Genomic DNA, 19957 nt, shown 5'->3' with positions numbered 1-19957 from the left:
TTTAGTCCTTCTGGGGCTGAGATAATTTAGACATTCCTAGAAGAAAGCAGAAGCCATTGAGGAGGTAATTTGTCCTTACAAATTTCTCCTTGTTTTCTATAACGAGGAGCCAGCCATAGGCGCCCAAATATTTTACATTTTTTCTAAGTGTTGCCAATATATGCTGACCCACTTTGCTGCTAATACTAATGGTTCTTTGAAGGGGTGACTGGTAGCATATCTTGTTTCTAAATTCATAGTTTAGGCTAAGCAAGAGGAACTGAAGAGGCTGGGAGTTCAGGAGACCTTGTTCCTGGTGGTACTGTGAATTAATAGATTGCAACTCATGATTCTCTCTCTATTTTTCAATTTCCACAGCCTTACTCCCCCCACCAGTGCAGTGAAAATGGGCCAACTAGTGAGAGACAAATTGTTTCTTCAATTAGGACATGGTGGCTATAGGTCAAAAGTCTCGGAACACACCAGCTCTTACTGAGCTGCCACGCCATGCTAAGCACATATAAATATCTGTACACTACTCTATAGCTTTTAAACCAGTGATAGGTAACACTCTTATTTTATAGATAAGAAATTTAAAGATCAGGAAGATTTAGTAACTTATCTTAGGTCACACAGCTTATGAGTTAGCACAGCTGGACTCAGCAGTGGAATTCTAATTCCAAGTTCTATGCTTTTTCGACTGTATCATGTATAAAAAACTGCCATTCAGCAAATCCTTACAGATGCCTTCTTTGTACCAGGTACTATTATAGGTACTATTATAGGTACTGACAGAGCACACAATCCAACTAGAGTTCCAGCCGAGGGGGGTGCGGGGAGGAAGGAAGAAAGGAACTTAATTCCTAGGGAGGAGTAACAGATAAAAACACACACACACAAAAACCAAACAACAACAACAACAACATTAAAACAAGCAAATGAATGTGATCAACTTGCAATAAGTGATATAAAGAACAGGGAAGGAAGATAGTCCAGGGTAGAGGTGAGAAGCAGGTGGGAAGGGACTATTTCAAATGGACATGGTGGGAAAATGTTTCAATTATAAGGTGACATTTGAGCAGAGAGCTGAAGAAAGTGGGAGAAGTGCCCTGGGGGAAAATGTTCAACAGATTTGTTGGTCAAAGTATATAACTCTCTTTTTTGAGTCTTATATTGAAAAGATTCACTTTGGCCTATATATTTTCAAACAGTTTATTTTTTTGTCTCATGTAAAAATTGCCATTGGTGATTATTATCACATTGGTAATTATTATGATCTGTTCTCAGCTTAGTGGGAGTTAAGTCTGCTAGACTAGAATAGATCTAATTATGTCATCCTAAAATGTGACAAAACATGGCAAAAAATATCCTGGCCACACACAGAAAGATGGGTGGGCTTGTCCTCAAATCTGGGCTGATTTCAATAGCAGATGGGGTTTCAGGATATTATAAAATAAAGATAGCCAGAGTGTTATGGCTAGCATTTATATCCTTCACTAGATTTAATTCAGTAATTCAATTCATATTTTTTAAAGTATGAAATTTCCTTATCCTCAAAAACTTTAATAGTTTTGTTGGCGAAAAATGAATAAAAGAACAAAGCAAACAAAACACATTTATGAATGAATTAAATAGCAAATGTCATATATCTGAGGTTGGCTTTGTTTGGAATGTTGGGCACTGCTGAAGTGCTCAGAGCCCAGAAGTGCTCTGGTTAATATTTCTTTCTTATTTTCCCCTAACATCAAGTGTTATATCCCTTTCATTACAATTTCGAATTGTGCTATTTAGATGGAGCAGTGGGATAATGTTCAGTTCCTTCGGTCTCAAAACATTTTTATCTTCTCCTTCACCCTCCTCATTTTAGCACTTTCCCCCTATTGTTCTTTCAAAATCATGATTCTACTACCCTCATGTACAAGGACCCTGCTACTATAATCTTTTCTCTTCCTAGTAGTGTTGCTTACCAAACTTCTGGCCTGCCTCCTCCACATTTACTGTGAAGTTCAGGTCCAGGGTGTTTTCAATCAAACTCAGTCACACTATCTTTAATATCTGTGGATAATTCATTTTACTCACAACATTAGAGTTCCCTGGTCTCAGTTTTATTAAATTTCACCTCCAGAAATCTTCACCTTTCAAAAATTTTCCCAGAAATCTTTTACTGTCACCCTTAACTGTCCCTTAACGTACTTTGTTATCTCCTAGAATTATTCCTCTTCTATTTTTTTCCTTTCCTTCCTTCTTTTCTTCTTTCCTTCCTGTGTTTCTATTGGGGATTAAACCCAGGACCTTTTGTATGCTTAGCATTGAGCTACCTTTAAGTTACAGCTATACTTCCAACTTCCAAAATTTTTATTTTCATTAACTCACACAGATCACAATCTACCACTTGTGCATCACTTTTACTATTTTTTTTTGTAGGGTTAGGGTTTGGCTGACTACCTATATAATAAAATATTATTATATATAATGAAATATTCAATAATTCAGCATATTTATTATATAGGTTTCATCAAAAGGTTATTTGTGGTAAAGTTTCAGCAAAGCAAGCAATCTGAAGGATGCTGAGAAACTTGCAAGACATCAGGGTCATCTTGTTATGCTCAGAATTCTGTACCCCCTGGGAGTTGGTGACTGAACTCAAGGTTCCAACTGATAACAGCTGCACACCTTTGCAAATAGCCTCCTCTGGCTGGGCATCACTGTAGCAATTGGGCCATCTTGACCTGCACCTTCGCAAAGGCAGTTCTCAGTGCAAACACAGCCATGAGGGAATCAGAAACCATGGTTAAGTCACCGCTCTCCACAGTTGGGGATGGAACCCAGGGCTTTACACTTGAATAATTGGTGTTAGTACACACTCTAACATCAAATTACACCCCCAGCCCCAATCACACTTATTTTTCAATACACCTTTGACAGTATTGATGGCCACTCACTTTTGACCAGTGAATCGGTACCCTTCTAGCTTTGTCTTCCTCCTTATCAGCCTGTATCCTGTGGTTCTTGCTGTGCTATTGAACCACTTGCCCCCTTGTTCCCCATCAGTTTCATTCTGCAAAATCTCAGGCAGATTGTAGAGCTTCTCATTTCTGCAAGAGCCACAGAGAAGATTCCACAACTCTAGACTGAAGCCATTGCAAACTCATGGTTATTAAAACTCAGCAGAACCTTAATTGCTACATCACGGTCTTGTTATGTCTAGAAAATTCTCTTTTCAGTCTTCAAGAATATTAAAGGGGCTGGGGTTGTAGCTCAGAGGTAGAACGCTCGCCTAGCATGTGCAAGGCCCTGGGTTTGATTCTCAGCACCACATAAAAATAAATAAAAGTATTGTGTCCAACTACAACTAAAAATAAATAAATAAATATTATTAAAAAAAGAATACTAAAATCTTCTCATCCCTTTTCAAACATCTACCAAAATCTCATTTATGATTCTGAAATGGGGATTAAAACCCAGGACCTTTTGTATGCTAAGCATTAAGCTACCTTTAAATTACAGCTATACTTCCAACTTCCAAAATTTTTCATTTCATTAACTCACACAGACCACAATCTACTACTTGTACATCACTTTCACTTTTTTTTTTTTTTTTGTAGTATTAGGGTTTGGCTGACCTTATGAACAAATGTACTTGTTCATAATGTGGGCTCAAGAATCAAATAGACATGGATTTAGTTCTTAGCTCCTCTACTTCCTAAAGATCTAAATTTGGACAAATTATTTAACTTTTGAACTCTCTGTTTTCAAATGGAAAAGGAAGGTGAGGTTGTAACTCAGTAGTACATATGTACTCTCCTAACATGCATGAGGCCCTGAGTTTGATCCCAAGCATTGAACAAACAAACAAAAATACCCCCAAAACAAAACTTAAATGTAAAAGGAGATAATAATAGCATGGTTGCATTATGAACATTCATTGAGAAAAATCTATGTCTAGTGCTTAACACGGGCCTTATAAATAATAAATACTTGAGCCAAAATAAACCCTTTGTTGTCATAAAATAAAAATTAAATACTAATACATATTAGTTGTTATTTATGAGAGAAACTGAGGCAAAGTGGTGGAAACATCTTCGATATCCTCCCATTGCAACTATGAAATTATCCTTATCTGTACCCACTTCCTTATTGCTTAAAGCCACAATAGAAGGTGAGATTTGCTCCCGCTTAAGGCAGATCTGACTCCACCAAAAGCAACAAGGCAAATTCTATCTTCATTTTCTGGTTCCTTCCTCTCCTGTTACATGTCTCAAAGTCTTTAAACATGTTTAAGCTCATCCTATCTTGAAAGTATTCCTTCACCTTTCTGTATATCTAGGTCTCCTACTTTCACAGCCCCAAATGTTATTTTTTTGTAAGAGAAAAACAGACTATATGTCTCAATATCCTCAGAGCCACAAAAGTGTTGAGTGAAAACATCACAAGTGCAGGTGTAATGGTGCACACCTATAATCTCAGTTACTCTGGAGGTTGAGGCAGATGGATTGAAAGTTCAAAGCTAACCTCAGCCACGTAGTGAGGCCCCAAGCAACTCAGCTTTTGTTTCAGCCATATTGCATATTGTAACTCATAATAGACATTGGTTGAAGATAGGAATCAAAAGAAATATTGATGTCTAAAAGCAACAAGGCAATGAGGATGTTAAATTTTAATTTAGTAAATGTCCTCAAAATCATAATTAGATTCATGCACTATATCCATCTGATCAAAATTCTTAAATAGCACATCAATGTTTCTAGCATTTCAAAATAGATTTAAACAAGAAAAATTTTAATGATAGGTGTAACTAATTTTGCTTTTCACATGTTGGAAATAAGATGATACACACCTACAATGTGTTAGTTTCAGAGAAGAACCTGTAATTAACAGCTTGAACCTTTTAATCATAGCTCATTATCCAGAAACAAAACAAAAAAAGTATTAAAAGAAACTAGTTTTTCTTTTTAAGGTGCAACATGTAATAATTCTAAATATCAGATTATAACAGCAGTTTGAGGTCTATTTTTTGATACCATAAAATGTAGTTTCAAGGTTTTGACATCAGGAACACAGAATCTCTCTCCATTTATTTAGTCTTCCTTTGATTTCTTTTGTCACAGTTTTGTAGTTTTCCTCATGTAGGTCTTGTACATATTTTTGTTAGATTTATACCGATTTCATTTTGGAGAGGGCTAATGTTAGGTGGTATTGAGTTTTTAATTTCAGTCTCACTTGTTTATTACTGATGTATAGGAAAGCAATTGACTTTTGTATGTTAACCTTGTGTATGTGTGTGTGTGTGTTTTTCCTCCTTGGTACTGGGGATTAAACCCAGGGGCGCTTAACCACTGAGCCACATTTCCAGCCCTTTTTAATTTTTATTTTGAGACAGAGTCTCACACTAAATTGCTTAGGACCTTGCTAAATTGCTGGCTTTGAACTTGCACTCTTCCTGCCTCAGCCTCCTGAGCCACTGGAATTATATGTTAACCTTGTGTTCTACAACATTGATATAATCACTTATTAGTCCAAGAAACTTTTTCATTGATTCTTTCATCTAGTGTAGTTTTAAAATTTTTTTAAAATAGTTGTAGATGGACATAATACCTTTTTTCCAATTTATTTTTATGTGGTGCTGAGGATCGAACCCAGTGCCTCACACTTACTATGCACATGCTGTACCACTGAGCTACAACACCAGCCCTAATGTAGTTTTAATTAGCATTATCCTGACTAATAAAGAGATTTAGTACCTTTTCATAGATGTACTGGTTATTTGAATATCCTCCTTTGTGAAATATCAATTCGAGTCTCTTGCCTATTCTACTGGATTATCTTTATTTTTATTATTGCTTTGTTGGGATTCTTCATTTATTGTGGATCTAAATCCTAGTTATAAGTGATAAAAACCTTTGCCTTTATATAGCTTTCTTTTTCATGCATTTATTTTCTTTTTCACTTTCTTAATTGTGTCTTTGATGAATAGGAATTTTCAAACAGTAATATAATTCAATTTATCTATTATTTTGTGCTCAGTGCTTTTTATACACCATTTAAGAATTATTTCTCTGTTCATGAAGAAATATATCTTTGTTTTATTTTAACTTTTTTTTTTTTTTTTTGGCTGTTCTGGGGATTGCATTCAGGGCCTCACACATGCTAGGCAAGTGCTTTACCATCGAGCCACATTCCCCAGGCCCTGATTTATTTTAAAATTACTTCATATTTTTTCCTTTTACATTTAGAATTATATGTCATTTTTATGCATGGTGTAAGGTAGCGAATATTCTAAATATAGATAATTAATTCTCTCAGTACCATAGACAGAAGAGATAACCGGTTTTATATTGTGCTGCAGTGCTGCCTAGGCTATAAATCAAACATCTAGATATGTGAAGGTTGCTTTCTGTGCTTCCTACTCTATTCCACGGCTTTATCTATACTTATGCCAATTATCATACTGTAGCTTTCTATTATCTTGATATATAATTAAGCAAGTCTATCCTTCTTCATCTTCAAGAGGATCCTAGCTAAGATATGAAAACTTTTTATATTCTTAAGTAAACTTTATAATCAACCTGCCAAGTCAAATTAAAGGAAAAAATAGTGAGATTATTATTAGGATTACAATGAATTTAAAGAAATATTTGAGGAGTATCTTAGTCAATTTTTTTGTTACAATCACAAAATATCTGAGGCTAGGTGCTTTCTTTTAAAAAAGACAATTTATTTGCCTAACTATTTTAGTTGTTAAAAAGTCCAAACAGCTTCACATCTGGTGAGAGTGGCAAGGAAGCAAAAAGCAAAAAGGGAAATCACTCAATATAGAGGAGAGACTCATGGGAAGCATGGGGTTTCCTTATAAAAACTCATTCTTACAACGAATCTAGGCCCATTAGACCAGATCCACTCCCAGGAGATAGCTTAGTCCATTCATGAAGGTAGAGTACCCATGATCTAGATACCTCCCATTAGGCCCCACCTCTTACTGTGCCACCACCTCAATATCACATATAGGGGACCAAGCTTATAGCACACGAACCTTTGAGGAACAAACCATATCCAAATATAGCAAGGAGTGTGGTAAGTAATAGAAAAACAGCCATAAATTCCTCCTATATTTGTATGCATACTCAACTTTGTATTATGACTATTTTCCTACTTCCTTGAGTGGGAATTTGCCTTGTAGCTTAATTTGGCTAATACAGTACAGCAGATAAGATGTTGGGTGAGCTCTCAGCCTAAACTTCAAGAGATCATATGGTTTCTGTTCTTGCCTTCTTGGAATCCTGAGTTCATCCTGAGAAGAGTCATGACCTACAACAAACACATGAAAAAAATGTTCAGTATCTTTAGCAACTAGGAAAACACAAATCAAAACTACACTGAAATTTCTTCTCCAGTTAGAATGGCAGTCATCAAGAATACAAATAAAAATAAATGACTGGGAGACTGTTGGGGAAAAGGAACACCTATACATTGTTGGTGGGATTGTAAATTAGTATAATCACTATGGAAATCAGTATGGAGGTTGCCTCCAAAACTAGAAATGGAAACACTATATATTCTAGCTATACTCCTTCATATTTACCCCAAAGAATTAAAGTCAGCTTACTATAATAATACATGCAAAACCAAGTTTATAATGGCTCAATGCACAATAGTCAACCTCTGAAACCAGCTTAGGTGTCTGCAAACAGATAATGGATAAATAAAATGTGGCATATACACAATATATTTTTATTCAGCCATAAAGAATAATAACTATGTCATTTGCAGAAAAATGAATGGAACTTGAGAGCGTTATGACACAGATAATCAAGAGTCATCATATTTTCTCTCATAAGTGAAAGTTAAGAGAGAAGAAAGAAAAAAGAAAGGTGGGAGAGGATCTCATGAAAACTGGAAGCGAGAAGACTAAAGTAGAGGAAGAGGTTCAGCAGGAGGGAAGAGGGGGAGGGAAAGGGGAGGTACTGGGGAATTTTTATTTATTTATTTGGTACCAGGGATTGAACTCAGGGGCACTCAACTTCTTGCATGTGCTGTTTTCTAATTTGCCTTCTGGGGAATTTCTACTTTGTTTTCTCCTCTATTTTAGGGAAGCCATTTCTCAAGAAAAACCCAATATCTGTGGCAATGTGGTGGAAGGGGATTTTCATTTCACCACCTGAGGTATGCTTCTATTAGTCAACTAAGGAAACCTCAGGATCTTCTTCATGCCAGCTAGACAGAAACTCAATATATCTCATCATCTTTATCTGAGAGTTCTTGTCCTTCACTGAGGCTATATTCTTCTGAGTTGAAAAATCCAACTTCAAATTCTGCACTAAATTGATCTGAAACTGAATCTTAACCCTATCTATCACCAGCATCACTTACACCGGCATCAAGATCGGATTTAAAAGAGTTTCTTGCCAATTTACAGCGTGTGTTCCCTTCACAGTGTAGCTCAATAATTACACAGAACCAGGCTTTCCTCAGAAGAAAAAGAAATAATGTCAGATTTATGGCACTTTTCCTGTCATTCACCAGATAATTCATCTGAATTTTCTTAGTTCTGTAGGTTCAAAGACCTGGTGCCGGCTTCAGGTCAGCTCTGATGAGGACCTCATGGCAGACAGTATCACAATGGAGGGAGTAGGTGTGAGAGGCCATTGTTTCAATTTTTAACCAAAGATTCACTTTACCTGTTATGGAATTTCATAAGAATGGAATCATAAAGTACTCATCTCTTTCTCAAAACTTCTATGACTTATGCTCTTACGATGGATCTGTTAGGTAAGAGATAGGGCATGGGGGGGGGGCTAGGGCCCCTCATCCTCACCCAGCATCTTCCTGTGAGGGGAAACTTGGGCCTCTTGTGGTTAAAGGGAGCAAGATAGATGACAGCAAGGGGAGTTTAAGACCCTAAAGGAAAAGTCCCAGATCTTGGGCATGTGCAGAGCCAGCGGGACTGACCCAAAGTAAATTTGTCGCTACTGAAGGTTATCAGCATTGGAGTTTGCTGTCCCTCTGTGCATTTTCTAGGGGAAAAGGAAATGCCTGGGCAGTATAGAAGAAATTATGTCAAATTCAGCTGTCAATAAAGGTGCCAATCAAACCTAGATCTTCACAGGAGAAAGGGGCAAACTAGCAGAGCCCAACAAAAGTCAGTTTCACTGAGTAGACGGGGCCTTGATCTTCTTCTCAGCCAGGCACATTCTGTTCTCTAAGAGTGTTTTCTTTTGCTTTCAACAAACCTCTGGCTTTTCAGCCAACCTCTTGCTCAGTTCTTTGCTCAGCATGCCAAGAACCTGGACCTAGAACTCCCTGGGGACCCTTGCCCTTAGGCCAGTTACATATCCATGCTAATGTATACATTAGTATTTTATTCCTTATAATTGCAGGGGGTAGTCTGTTGTGTCACAATTATTACAGTTTGTTTAGTAATCCTTTTGTTGATGGGAAGTAGACTTTTTCCAGTTTTGAGTTATTATGAATAAAACTAGTGGGAAGATTCTTATTTTCTTAACGTATACTTTAATATTTCTGTAGCTTTTGTATTATACATGCCACCTTTTTCCTGGTGAGCTTTTGTATTATAAATGTTTTTCCATCATTTTATCTCCAATAGTTTGGTGTCCTTATATATTAGGATTGTTACGATATACTGTTGGGTTTTGCATTATTTTATCCATTCTGACAACACAATTTTATGTCTTTTAATTTGAAGACCTATCAAATGTTTCATATTTATGATATATTTAGAATTAAATCTGCCAAGTTTCTATGTATTTTCTATTCATCCCACCTTTTCATGTTTTCTTTTAGATCAAGTTTTTTTCTTAATTGTTGATAGACCTTTATTTTATTTATTTATATGTAGTGCTGAGTTCTAACCCAGTGCTTCACATGTGCCAGGCAAGTGTGCTACTGCTGAGCCATAGCTACAATATATATAGTCATATATATTGTTATCTTTAGTGGTTAACACAGATATTATAATACATATCCCTGACTTATTAGAGTTGGATTATTATTTCTTTTACCTTCTCCCAAGCAATGAAGAGCATTAGAGAACTGTGTTTATTTTCCTCTCCACTTTTATATCTCTTTTGTATCAATTTTATCATCTGTGTTTAGTTTACCCACAGATCTTCCACTCTTATTGCTTTCCATCTTTTTTATATCTCTGAACTCCCCAGTTGTTTCTCTCCTGCTAAAAAATATTCTTCAGTACTTTAATGTGCATCTACTATGATTGATTCTCTTGGTTTTTGTTTGTCAAAACCTCATATGACATTTAACTGTCCTTTGTTTTGATTGACAATTGGTTAGCTTTTATTTTATTTCTGAAGTATGAGTATATCACTCTGTTTCCTGGTCCTCTTCCCATTTCTACTGTGAAGCTGGGTAAAGTCACTTTATTCATTATTCAGGAAGACAATTTGCCTCTAAAGGCAAATCCTCTCTTATTTCTTCCATAATGTTTCAATAACTTTACTATGAAGTATGTAGATGTACATTCATTTTTACTAATTTTATTTACTCTACCTAAAGCTTATGATACTTTCTGAATCCGTGAACTAGTGGCTTTTATTAGTTTTTTTTTTTTTTTAAGTTGAGGATGAACCTTTATTTATTTATTTTTATGTGGTGCTGAGAATCGAACCCAGTGCCTCTCGCATGGTAGACAAGTGCTCTACTACTGAGCCATAACCCCAGCCCCATTTATTAGGTATTGAAAAACAGTTGGTATATTGCTAAAACCCTATTCTTCCATTTTCTTCTGAGATGTATTACTCTTACTATCTCACCTCTGTTTTTTTTAACTCCTATTTTTCATCTCTTAATGATTCATTATGGATATTTCCTTCTAAAATATTTTTCAGTTCACTGATTTTCTCTTTTATCAGACTATTGTTATATCCTTGGAGTAAGTTTTGCTCATTTTTTGTTGTTTTAGAATTTCCATTTAGTTCTTATCAATAATTTCTAATTCTCTGCTGAAATTCTAATTCTTGTTTTTATATACTCCAATATGCTGAGCATAGTTTAATTTTTGCTTTTCTTTTTCAGTGCTAGTTATTTTAAAGTCTATCTATCTGGTAAATCTTGTGATTTCCTTAGTTCTCATTTTCACTGTCTTGTCTCCTCATGCACCATGTAATATTTTATAGTGGGTCAAATGTACATTTGGAATGAAGATAACTTGAGGACTAAATTATCTTCATCTTTCCTCATATTTATCTCTGCTTCTGTAGGCATTTGGGGGCTCCATCAATCTAGAATTACCTTCATCCATTTTCAGGGTTTGCAACGATTGGAAGCTGAACTATATAGTCCCTAGCAAATATCTGTTTGCCTATGTTTCACCCGTATTTCTAGGATGAAGTTCTTTGGAACCCAATGCAAAGTAAGAGGGACTCAGCCCTTTGCCCTAATTACCATTTCAGCTTCTCAGCTTCTTAATCTTCTCTTCTGGAACCAGTACATACTTGCATTGCTGAAAACTGGCTTCAAAAGTTGGGGTGACATACCTCAGCCTAAGTCTTCCCCCAGAATCTGTCATATTCATACTTTGTCAATGTATTTACTCTCAAATGCCTTCAAAGAAATGTTTCCCAATTCTAGTTGTCCTCAGGGGGTGTGATTTGTCCAAATTACCTACTTCACCATTACCTGATGCAGAACTCATTATCCTATATTTTAGTGAACATTCTAACTCCACCCTAAGTACAATGTGATAAAATATTTTAAATCTGATGTCAAAAAATCATGCCCTTTAACAATGGTTAATCAGTCTACACTTTTAGAAAAGAAAGAAAGGGCAAATTTTTCTATATATTATGTGTATCATTAAAAATTCTAGCTACATAATTATGTATAATATCATTTTTGAAAGTAAATCACTTATATAACACAAAAAAAGTTGAAAGATTTTTAAATCTTAAAGGGATCAAGAAATTGTTTATTTCTGTTAAAGGGATTTTGAGAGTGAATTCCTCTGGCAAAATGGGTGGAAGATATTAATTTGGGCCCTTGAATGTCATTTTAAAAGGATTAAGTTCTTGGCAAAGTAGTTAACATTGTCTTGTTTTAGTAAATAAAATATCCTTTTTTTACAGCTGAGACTAAAAGAAAAAATAAATCATCTCTATTAACTTCTTGGAAGTTTAAGTTTTAGATTTTTTTTTTTAAATTGGTTTACTTAGGAGTTAAGGGTAGTTGATGTTCTCTAGTACTCTTTTTCTAGAATATCTTTGTATTTGAGTAAATTATACATATCAGTTAAACAAATTTTAGCTTGCTGTGGTGGCATACACCTGTAATCCTAGGTACTTAAGAGGCTGAGGCAGGAGGATCACATGTTTGAGGTTAGCCTTGGCAACTTATCTCTCGATAAGTCTCAAAATAAAAAGGGCTGGGATGTAAGTCAGTGATAGAGTACCCCTGTACTAGAAAAAAACAAAACAAAACCCCCAAAAACCAAAACTTTAAAATGTTAATGTTCAGTATTTTCTCTTGGTACTTAAGCTTCTAGTGAAATTAAAATATATAAAGAAAAAAGCTAGAAGATAAAGAAAAGCAGTTGGAGAAATCACCACATTCTTATTAGCAACAAAAATTAAATGTCTAAATGAATACAGTATAAAATAACAACTCTGATTTAAAGGAAATAAGAAATTACTTTATGTATTTATTTGGTACTAGGAATTGAGCTTTACTATTGAACTACATCCCCAGTCTTTTTATTTTTTTTTATTTTGAGACAGGGTCTTGCTGTGTTGCCTAGTTTGGTCTCGAACTTGTGATCCTCTTGCGTCAGCCTCCTGAGTCATTGAGATTGAAGGAGTGGTCTACCACACCAGCAAAAATACTTTCTGCTGAGCCTAATTAGGGTGACCATGGCTCAATAACACAAATGCAAGTTTCTCTGAATGCTATATTCTACCAGGGAAGAGGTTACATTACATTTTAGAGTCATATAACAATAGAAAGCCATAAATCAATGCACTTACCAATCACATTGGTAGGAGCCTCAGGGACAAGCTACAGCAAGGCAAGCAATCTCTTCCATGGGTTTCAAGTGTTACTGAAATCTTAGCTTTAGAGTTGGTGGAGACTAGAGGTCTGTCAAGCTTAGCTATCCATTCTAAGAGTTTAATCTAGTGGTCACATGATGCTAGGTCAGATACAAAGGTTGATAGTAAATGGTATTAGAAGGGACCAAAGACAGTCCAAGATAACTTTGGCTCTTGATCTGCAACATCCCATCTCTTCACAATCACTATGTTCTGGTCAGCCAAGGTCACACAGTCTGCAGGCTTTTCAACATATATATGGCTTCTTCAGAGAACTTCAGTTCACAAACATAAAAAGAAATGTGTATAAATGTAGAATTTATGTGAATAACAAATTTCTTTAGTTTTCCAAACACTTTGGGATTTTAAGAATTATAAAATCTGTTATAAATTAGAAACCTGATATTACCAAGGAACAGACCACAATTTTTTCTTACCCAAGTGGTCTGGTGCTTTGGGAAAAGCAGACTATCAGACTACTTTTTTTATTTAGCTCTCAGAATCATTTTTCTGAAGAGGTCAGCTAATTCTCAGTCTTCAAAATTATGATACTTTGTTCATGATTTTTTACTTATTTAAAATTTGATTCTTTACTGATAAAGTTTTGATGTTTTCTTTCTTTATGCATAACGACTGGTAACATTGATCATTTAGTCCAAATACTAAAATCAATTAATTAATAAAAGAAAGTAATAAAAGACGAACCCCAGAAAGTTTAGATACCATTTAAGTTCTCTTTATCTGTACTAATTTCCAAACTAAATGTAAATAATTTGTCTTTACCTAAGAAACTAAATATTTTCTATCAGATAACATTTCTCTAAATGAAGAAGACAAATAACTAGAGGCTTGATTGTCACATTTTTCTTTTTAATTTTAATTCTCTTCATATACCCTAAAACGTGACATATAATTTGCCTCTGCCTGCATACATTCTGATAATAATTCTAGTTTATAAACTATGGTGCATATGGTAGAAGGTATAAAGCGAATCATAGATAACCATATTATTTTAGATCTCTCTATGCTATTGCTTTCGTTTGTTTCTGTGTATTTCATTTTGTTAATACTAAACAGGAAACATCTCCTATTCCGTAAATGGATTTCGATGTATGAAAGACATCCGTGAACTGGCTGCTTGTCACCTGCTTGGTACTCAGAGCTGAGGTCACTAAAGCTCCCAAAGCAATCGTCAGCAACAGGATGGTCTGAGGATCCAGAGACCAGTGACTCTGGTGGACTTTCATTCTTATCCTGAAATAAGACCAGGGTATCATCCAGACCTTGTCATTTCATGTGCAGCAGCCAATTCTGAATTTCCTCTTTACTTGGTAATGGCTGGAAAGAAGGAAGAAGCCAGATTGATTTGTGGCACTAAATTTTTTTTCAAACTTCTCTTCCGTCCTCCCTGTGAAATAAAGGGCATGTTATTTAGTAACTAGATTACAGAACAAACGATTTTCCAGAGTCAAGTTCAAGTTTCATCACTACAGAAAGTTTTTAATCCTCCTGGGGTGTGTGTGTGTGTGTGTGTGTGTGTGTGTAGTCGTTTACTTCACATTCCAATGTGTCTCCAGACAAAAGAATGCTACAAGTAGGAAGTAGAACAAGGGTATAGTAGAAGAATAGAAGTGAGAAGTTTTAAACCTACTTTAATTGGACAGTTATCCACTCTAGGGCTCAACTGAGAAACATGGAAAGGGTTAGTTAAAACAAACTTAGCTAACTAATAATTAATCTTAGTAACATCAGATTCTGCTGACCAGTAGGAAAATAAAATCAAGTGATGATCACACAAATGAGAAAAATGAGTTGGTTTTGAATTGAATATTTTTGGAAGAAAAAAAGATGAAACTTTAAATTCATTTAGTTTAATTTAGTTTGTATTAAGAAATATCTAATTTTATCAGTAATGTCCAACCAGCATTTAAAATTGACACCATATAGAATTTTGAAGGGCTTGGTTATATGATTTTGAAACACACATCAATTTGATGTTATGATCCATTGTAAAGAAGACAGAAGGAAAAAAAAAGAGGCGAATTATAAGGTAAAACAAAAACAATAAACTACTAAAGTCCAGATTCAATCACTCAAAGATTCTTTAGGCTTAGACACTAGTAGGTCATGTGCCTGCTCCTCTTGCTCCCAGAGACAAGGTTAGGAGGCTTAGTTCCCAAGATCACTCTACTGAAACCAAGCTAAAGGAACTTCCCAAGCTGCATGGGTCCTTCTTATATTTTCCTTTTTGTATTTCTTTTATCTTTTTAAAATAAAGTTTATTAACTAAAAAACATATGCCTGCTACAATTTTCTTCTTTCTTTAACTATTTTTGGTAGTTGTAGATGGACAGCATGCCTTTATTTTATTTGTTTATTTTTATGTGGTACTGAGGATCGAACCCAGTGCCTCAGACGTGCAAGGTAACCGCTCTGCCACTGAGCTACAACCCCTGCCCTTATTTCTTCAGACTTAATTTTTGGAAGTAGATTTGCTAAAGAAAAAAAAAATTTTGGTTTAAAAAGTGTTTTGATACACAAATTTCCCTTCAGTAAAGGACACAGTTCTTAAATTTAGAACTAAATTTCATTAATTAAATTTCATCACTTTAGAACCTTGATTCAGGTTTATGAAGTCCTGGCATCTCTGTTCCCTTATGTCTCCAACTCGCACCTCCCTTCTCACTGGAAATTGAATCCTGAAGCTCTTTGCCACTGAGCTACATCCCCAGATCTTTTTATTTTGAGACAGGTTCTTGCTAAGTTACCGAGAATTTTGCTAAGTGGTTGAGGCTGGCCTCCAACTGACCCTCCTGCATTAGTTTCTGGAGTCACTGGGATTACAGGTGTGGGCCACCACCTCCAGCTCAAGGCAACTTTTGATTTTCACGGGGAATGAGGAAAATATGAAAATAATGAGGCAAGCCCTCCCTGCCCTACCACTTGGTTAGTACATATCGTCCAGCAGAGTTAGCCTTAAGAGACCTGGAGGGATGCAGTGTGCCCACGGTGCCCCAAACTCCTCTTTCAGACATTCCTAGTGCCTGACCACTCCGACTTTCCCAAATGCATTCTTGCTCCTATTCCCAGTAGCTCATTAAGGTGTTTGTTAATAATAGATAAGAGGATTAGAATGTTGCCTCCAAAGAATATTTATATTTTTATAGTTTGGACTTTTGAAGCTCCTACTGTATACATTTCTAGTGATGGGAATTTGCAAATTCCTCTTGTTAGGAATTTGGGGTTAATAAAAACTCATTATTATATTCAGCAACTTTTTTCAGTGTCTTTTATGTGTCAAGTCTATTCTAGATGTTTTACAGGACAGAATAAGTAAGATAAAGTTTCTGCCTTTCTGGAATTTTCATTCCAGTGAGAAAAAAAATGAATGATTTTTTAAGGAAAAAAATGCCATGGAAAATGTCTTTAAAAAAATTCATCAGAGCCACAGAGAAAAATCAAGCTGGGAGAGGGGATAGAGAATGATGGGAAGGGATTCTTAATGTTCATTATTTGTACACTCTCAGAAGATTATTCTGGTCAGAAGAGACTAGCAGCTCATCTATCTCTGAATTCTATTGTTTTATATTTAAATATCAGGCTCTAAAGTCAAACTTCTGGGTTTAAACCCCAGCTCAATTACTGGGTTCTTTTGGAATCTTAGATAAACATAAGTATACTTATGTTCTGTGCTTTTAGTTTTCTTAACTGTAAAATGAGTGTGATAATTGTAACTACTTCAAAGTGTTATTGCAAAGATTATGTGAAAGACTACATGTCAAGTGCACAGTATTGTACCTGGCATACTAATTTGAAAATAAATATTAGCCACTATAATTGACAATATTATTGAGTTATAATATTTCACCTAAAATAAAATCATGAGAAATTCTGTCATTATATATTCTTTTGAAAAACTATGAATATGCTATTTTATATATATATATAAAATATACCATCTTTCACTTAAATAATTTTTCTATGATTGGATATGTGTCTATAATTTTGGAAATGGGTTGCATTTCACAAAGTTCACATTCTTCCTCTCTGTTTCCACATTTAAACTTTTTGAAAAGGAATATAACATGTGTTCTAATTTGTTTTCCTATATTATGAGTAGTATCTTATAATTTTGTAGTTTAATTTGCAGGAGATTTATAAACCATTTACAGAAGTTAGTACTTGGAGCCAGCATTTCTATATTTCAAAATTGCAAGTCAAAAGAGTTTAGGATGTCTATTATTGGACTTTTTTCATAGTACTTTCTCTGCTCTGTGCTGTGAGCTTCCTGATCTGTGAATAGATTCCTGGTGGTAGTAACACTGCCAAGCACATGATAGAATTTTTAGGGTATTCCATAAATGTTTATTTCACTAAATTGAAATCTTGAATCCAAACTTTCTGAGGGCACTTTATGCCCACCTTCCTAGAAATGCTTCTTATGAGACTAGGCATTGGGTGTTTATTTATTGATTTGATTTCATCCACCATTTTCATACTTAGGCTGTTTGGCTTCCTCAAGTTGCAGAAAATCAACACACTGGTGGCTTTAATCTGTTTCGGTTTTCAGATTTTGTTGTCCTCTTCTAAGTACACAATTTTCTGAAAACAAGTTTAATTTTATTTTGGAAACTAATTTCAACCCATTAACCATGCTTAATTCTTTTCTTCATTTAAGCCAGAACAGTTTTGTTCTGCTTTGTTTTCAGTTCTCTGGATTGAACCCATGACCTTGCACATACTAGGCAAGAGCTCTACCACTAAGCTACATCCAATCTTTTTATTTTTATTTTGAGATATGGTCTCACTAAATTGCCCAGGCTGGCCTGAAACTTGCAATCCTCCTGTCTCAGCTTCCTGATTAACTGGGTTACAGGTGTGGGTCACCATGCCCAGTACAAATAATGTTTTTCTAAATTGTCTTTTAGTTTTAGATTATTTATATGATGGTGTTTCACCCATTACTTAAGACAATTCCAAGTAATAGTACTATTTTTATAGAAAACTCTTCTATTGCTGAAAGCTCTCACTGGAAAAATTGACGGAATTAATAATTACCAGGAAGCACTCCTGTTCTCCTTAAGTACACAAGCTAACAAAATTATGGTAAAATTTCCCATGTTAATTAATTTTACTTAATTTTAAACATGTTTAATGCTTTTAAAAACTGTTGTGTTGTTGTCATTCTGTTTGTTATCTGTTATTGGATTAGGTGTGGATAATAAAAATTATCTTCTTTCTGTTTTTAATCTGACTTCATGGCAAGGGGCTTTATAAAAATCACCATGTGCTGCTAGATCTTCCTCTTAGTGTTTGATATATTTGAATCACTAAATATAAATCACAACGGATTAAGTCAGACCCATGCAAGCTTCTAGAATTAGTGGATAAGGAATAAGGTTTGATTTGTACAGACCATTAATCTACTAAAAATGAGCATGACATTTAGTGTGAAAAAAACCTCAGTTTATCACTTAATTAGCATGTGATAGTTGGCAAGTCACTTGATCTTGCTTTAGGATCCTGTTTTCTTCCCCAGCTCTAGGATGGAACTAACATTTTCTTTGAACTTATTGTGAAAATTAAAAGAATCATATATAAAGATACATTGTAAACTGTGAAGCATTTTATGTTTTTCCTGTTAATACATGGGAAAATTTCTTGCTGGAGAGCCAGAAGCTAACTGAAGCCATGGCTCCATCTTATAGGTGCAATAAGATTAAGAAGCAAAGTATGTAGCTCAGTGGTAGAGCATTTACCTAGCATGCACAAGGCTCTGGGTGCCTTTCCCAGCACTGCAGAAAATAAAAATAAATAAAATGAAGCAATGATGGATGTGCAGTGTTTGACTGTTGTATCAAGTTGCCTAGCTTCTAAAAGAGCTCAGTGAATAATTTCAGTTTTGAAGCACTAGCAGAGCTTCATTCACTCATGCTCCCAGGTTCTATTTGATTTTTGTCCTCTCTATCCAAAAAATTCATGATTTCCATCGCACTGATCTAAGACACATACATCTGCAATATTCAGTAAAAAAGTATGAACAGAAATAATTTTAGGCCCCAAAGTTATGTTTCTAGGAACAGAAAAATAATTAAATAATTATAAACCAAACAAAGGGGATAAACTGTAGAATTAGAATCAACTGTGGAGTTAGTACTAACTTACTTTTTCATGTTGAACATGAATTCCCTTCTTCTTTCCATCTGAGGATTCCTTTTGTGCTTCTGAACCAATGAGTGGAAGGAATCTTAAACTGGTGGGGCTTGTTACCTGTAAGTCATAAACAAAGAGTCAGACATACTTAATGTGATAACTTCCCTAATGTGAATTCTCGATGGGAAGTGAGGGGGAGAACCACACTTCAACAAGACCCCTCTACCAATTGCCCACTGTTAATTCTTTTTTTTTTTATTTTATTTTTTTTTATTGTTGGTTGTTCAAAACATTACATAGTTCTTGATATATCATCTTTCACACTTTGCTTCAAGTGGGTTATGAACTCCAATTTTTAGCCCATATACAGATTGCAGAATCACATCAGTTACACATCCATTGATTTACATATTGCCATACTAGTGACTGTCGTGTTCTGCTACCTTTCCTAACCTCTACTATCCCCCCTCCCCTCCCCTCCCCTCTTTTCTCTCTACCCCCTCTACTGACCTTCATTTCTCCCCCTTGTATTATTTTTCCCTTTCCCCTCATTTCCTCTTGTATGTTCTTTTGTATAACCCTGAGGGTCTCCTTCCATTTCCATGCAATTTCCCTTTTCTCTCCCTTTCCCTCCCACCTCTCTTCTCTGTTTAATGTTAATCTTCTTCTCATGCTCTTCGTCCCTACTCTGTTCTTAGTTACTCTCCTTATATCAAAGAAGACATTTGGCATTTGTTTTTTAGGGATTGGCTAGCTTCACTTAGCATAATCTG

The 19957-nt window shown here is 35.2% G+C and overlaps 1 protein-coding gene across 1 annotated transcript in view; it reads right to left on the bottom strand.

The window, feature by feature from the left end:
• Positions 1–14355: 14355 nt before the first annotated feature.
• The window catches only part of Wdr64 (WD repeat domain 64), a 140074-nt gene continuing 134472 nt past the window's right edge, over positions 14356–19957 (bottom strand). Inside the window, exons 25-26 of the mRNA XM_048809781.1 lie at positions 19197–19301; positions 14356–14439 (exon numbers count right to left, since the gene is read on the bottom strand). Coding sequence (XP_048665738.1) covers positions 14356–14439; positions 19197–19301 — 189 coding nt within the window. The remainder of the gene's footprint in view (positions 14440–19196; positions 19302–19957) is intronic.

Source organism: Marmota marmota, unplaced genomic scaffold, assembly GCF_001458135.2.
Source record: "Marmota marmota marmota unplaced genomic scaffold, marMar, whole genome shotgun sequence".
Classification (NCBI taxonomy): domain Eukaryota; kingdom Metazoa; phylum Chordata; class Mammalia; order Rodentia; family Sciuridae; genus Marmota; species Marmota marmota.
The sequence above is the reverse complement of the archived record's forward strand: the minus strand, read 5'-3'. Positions and strand labels throughout refer to the sequence as shown.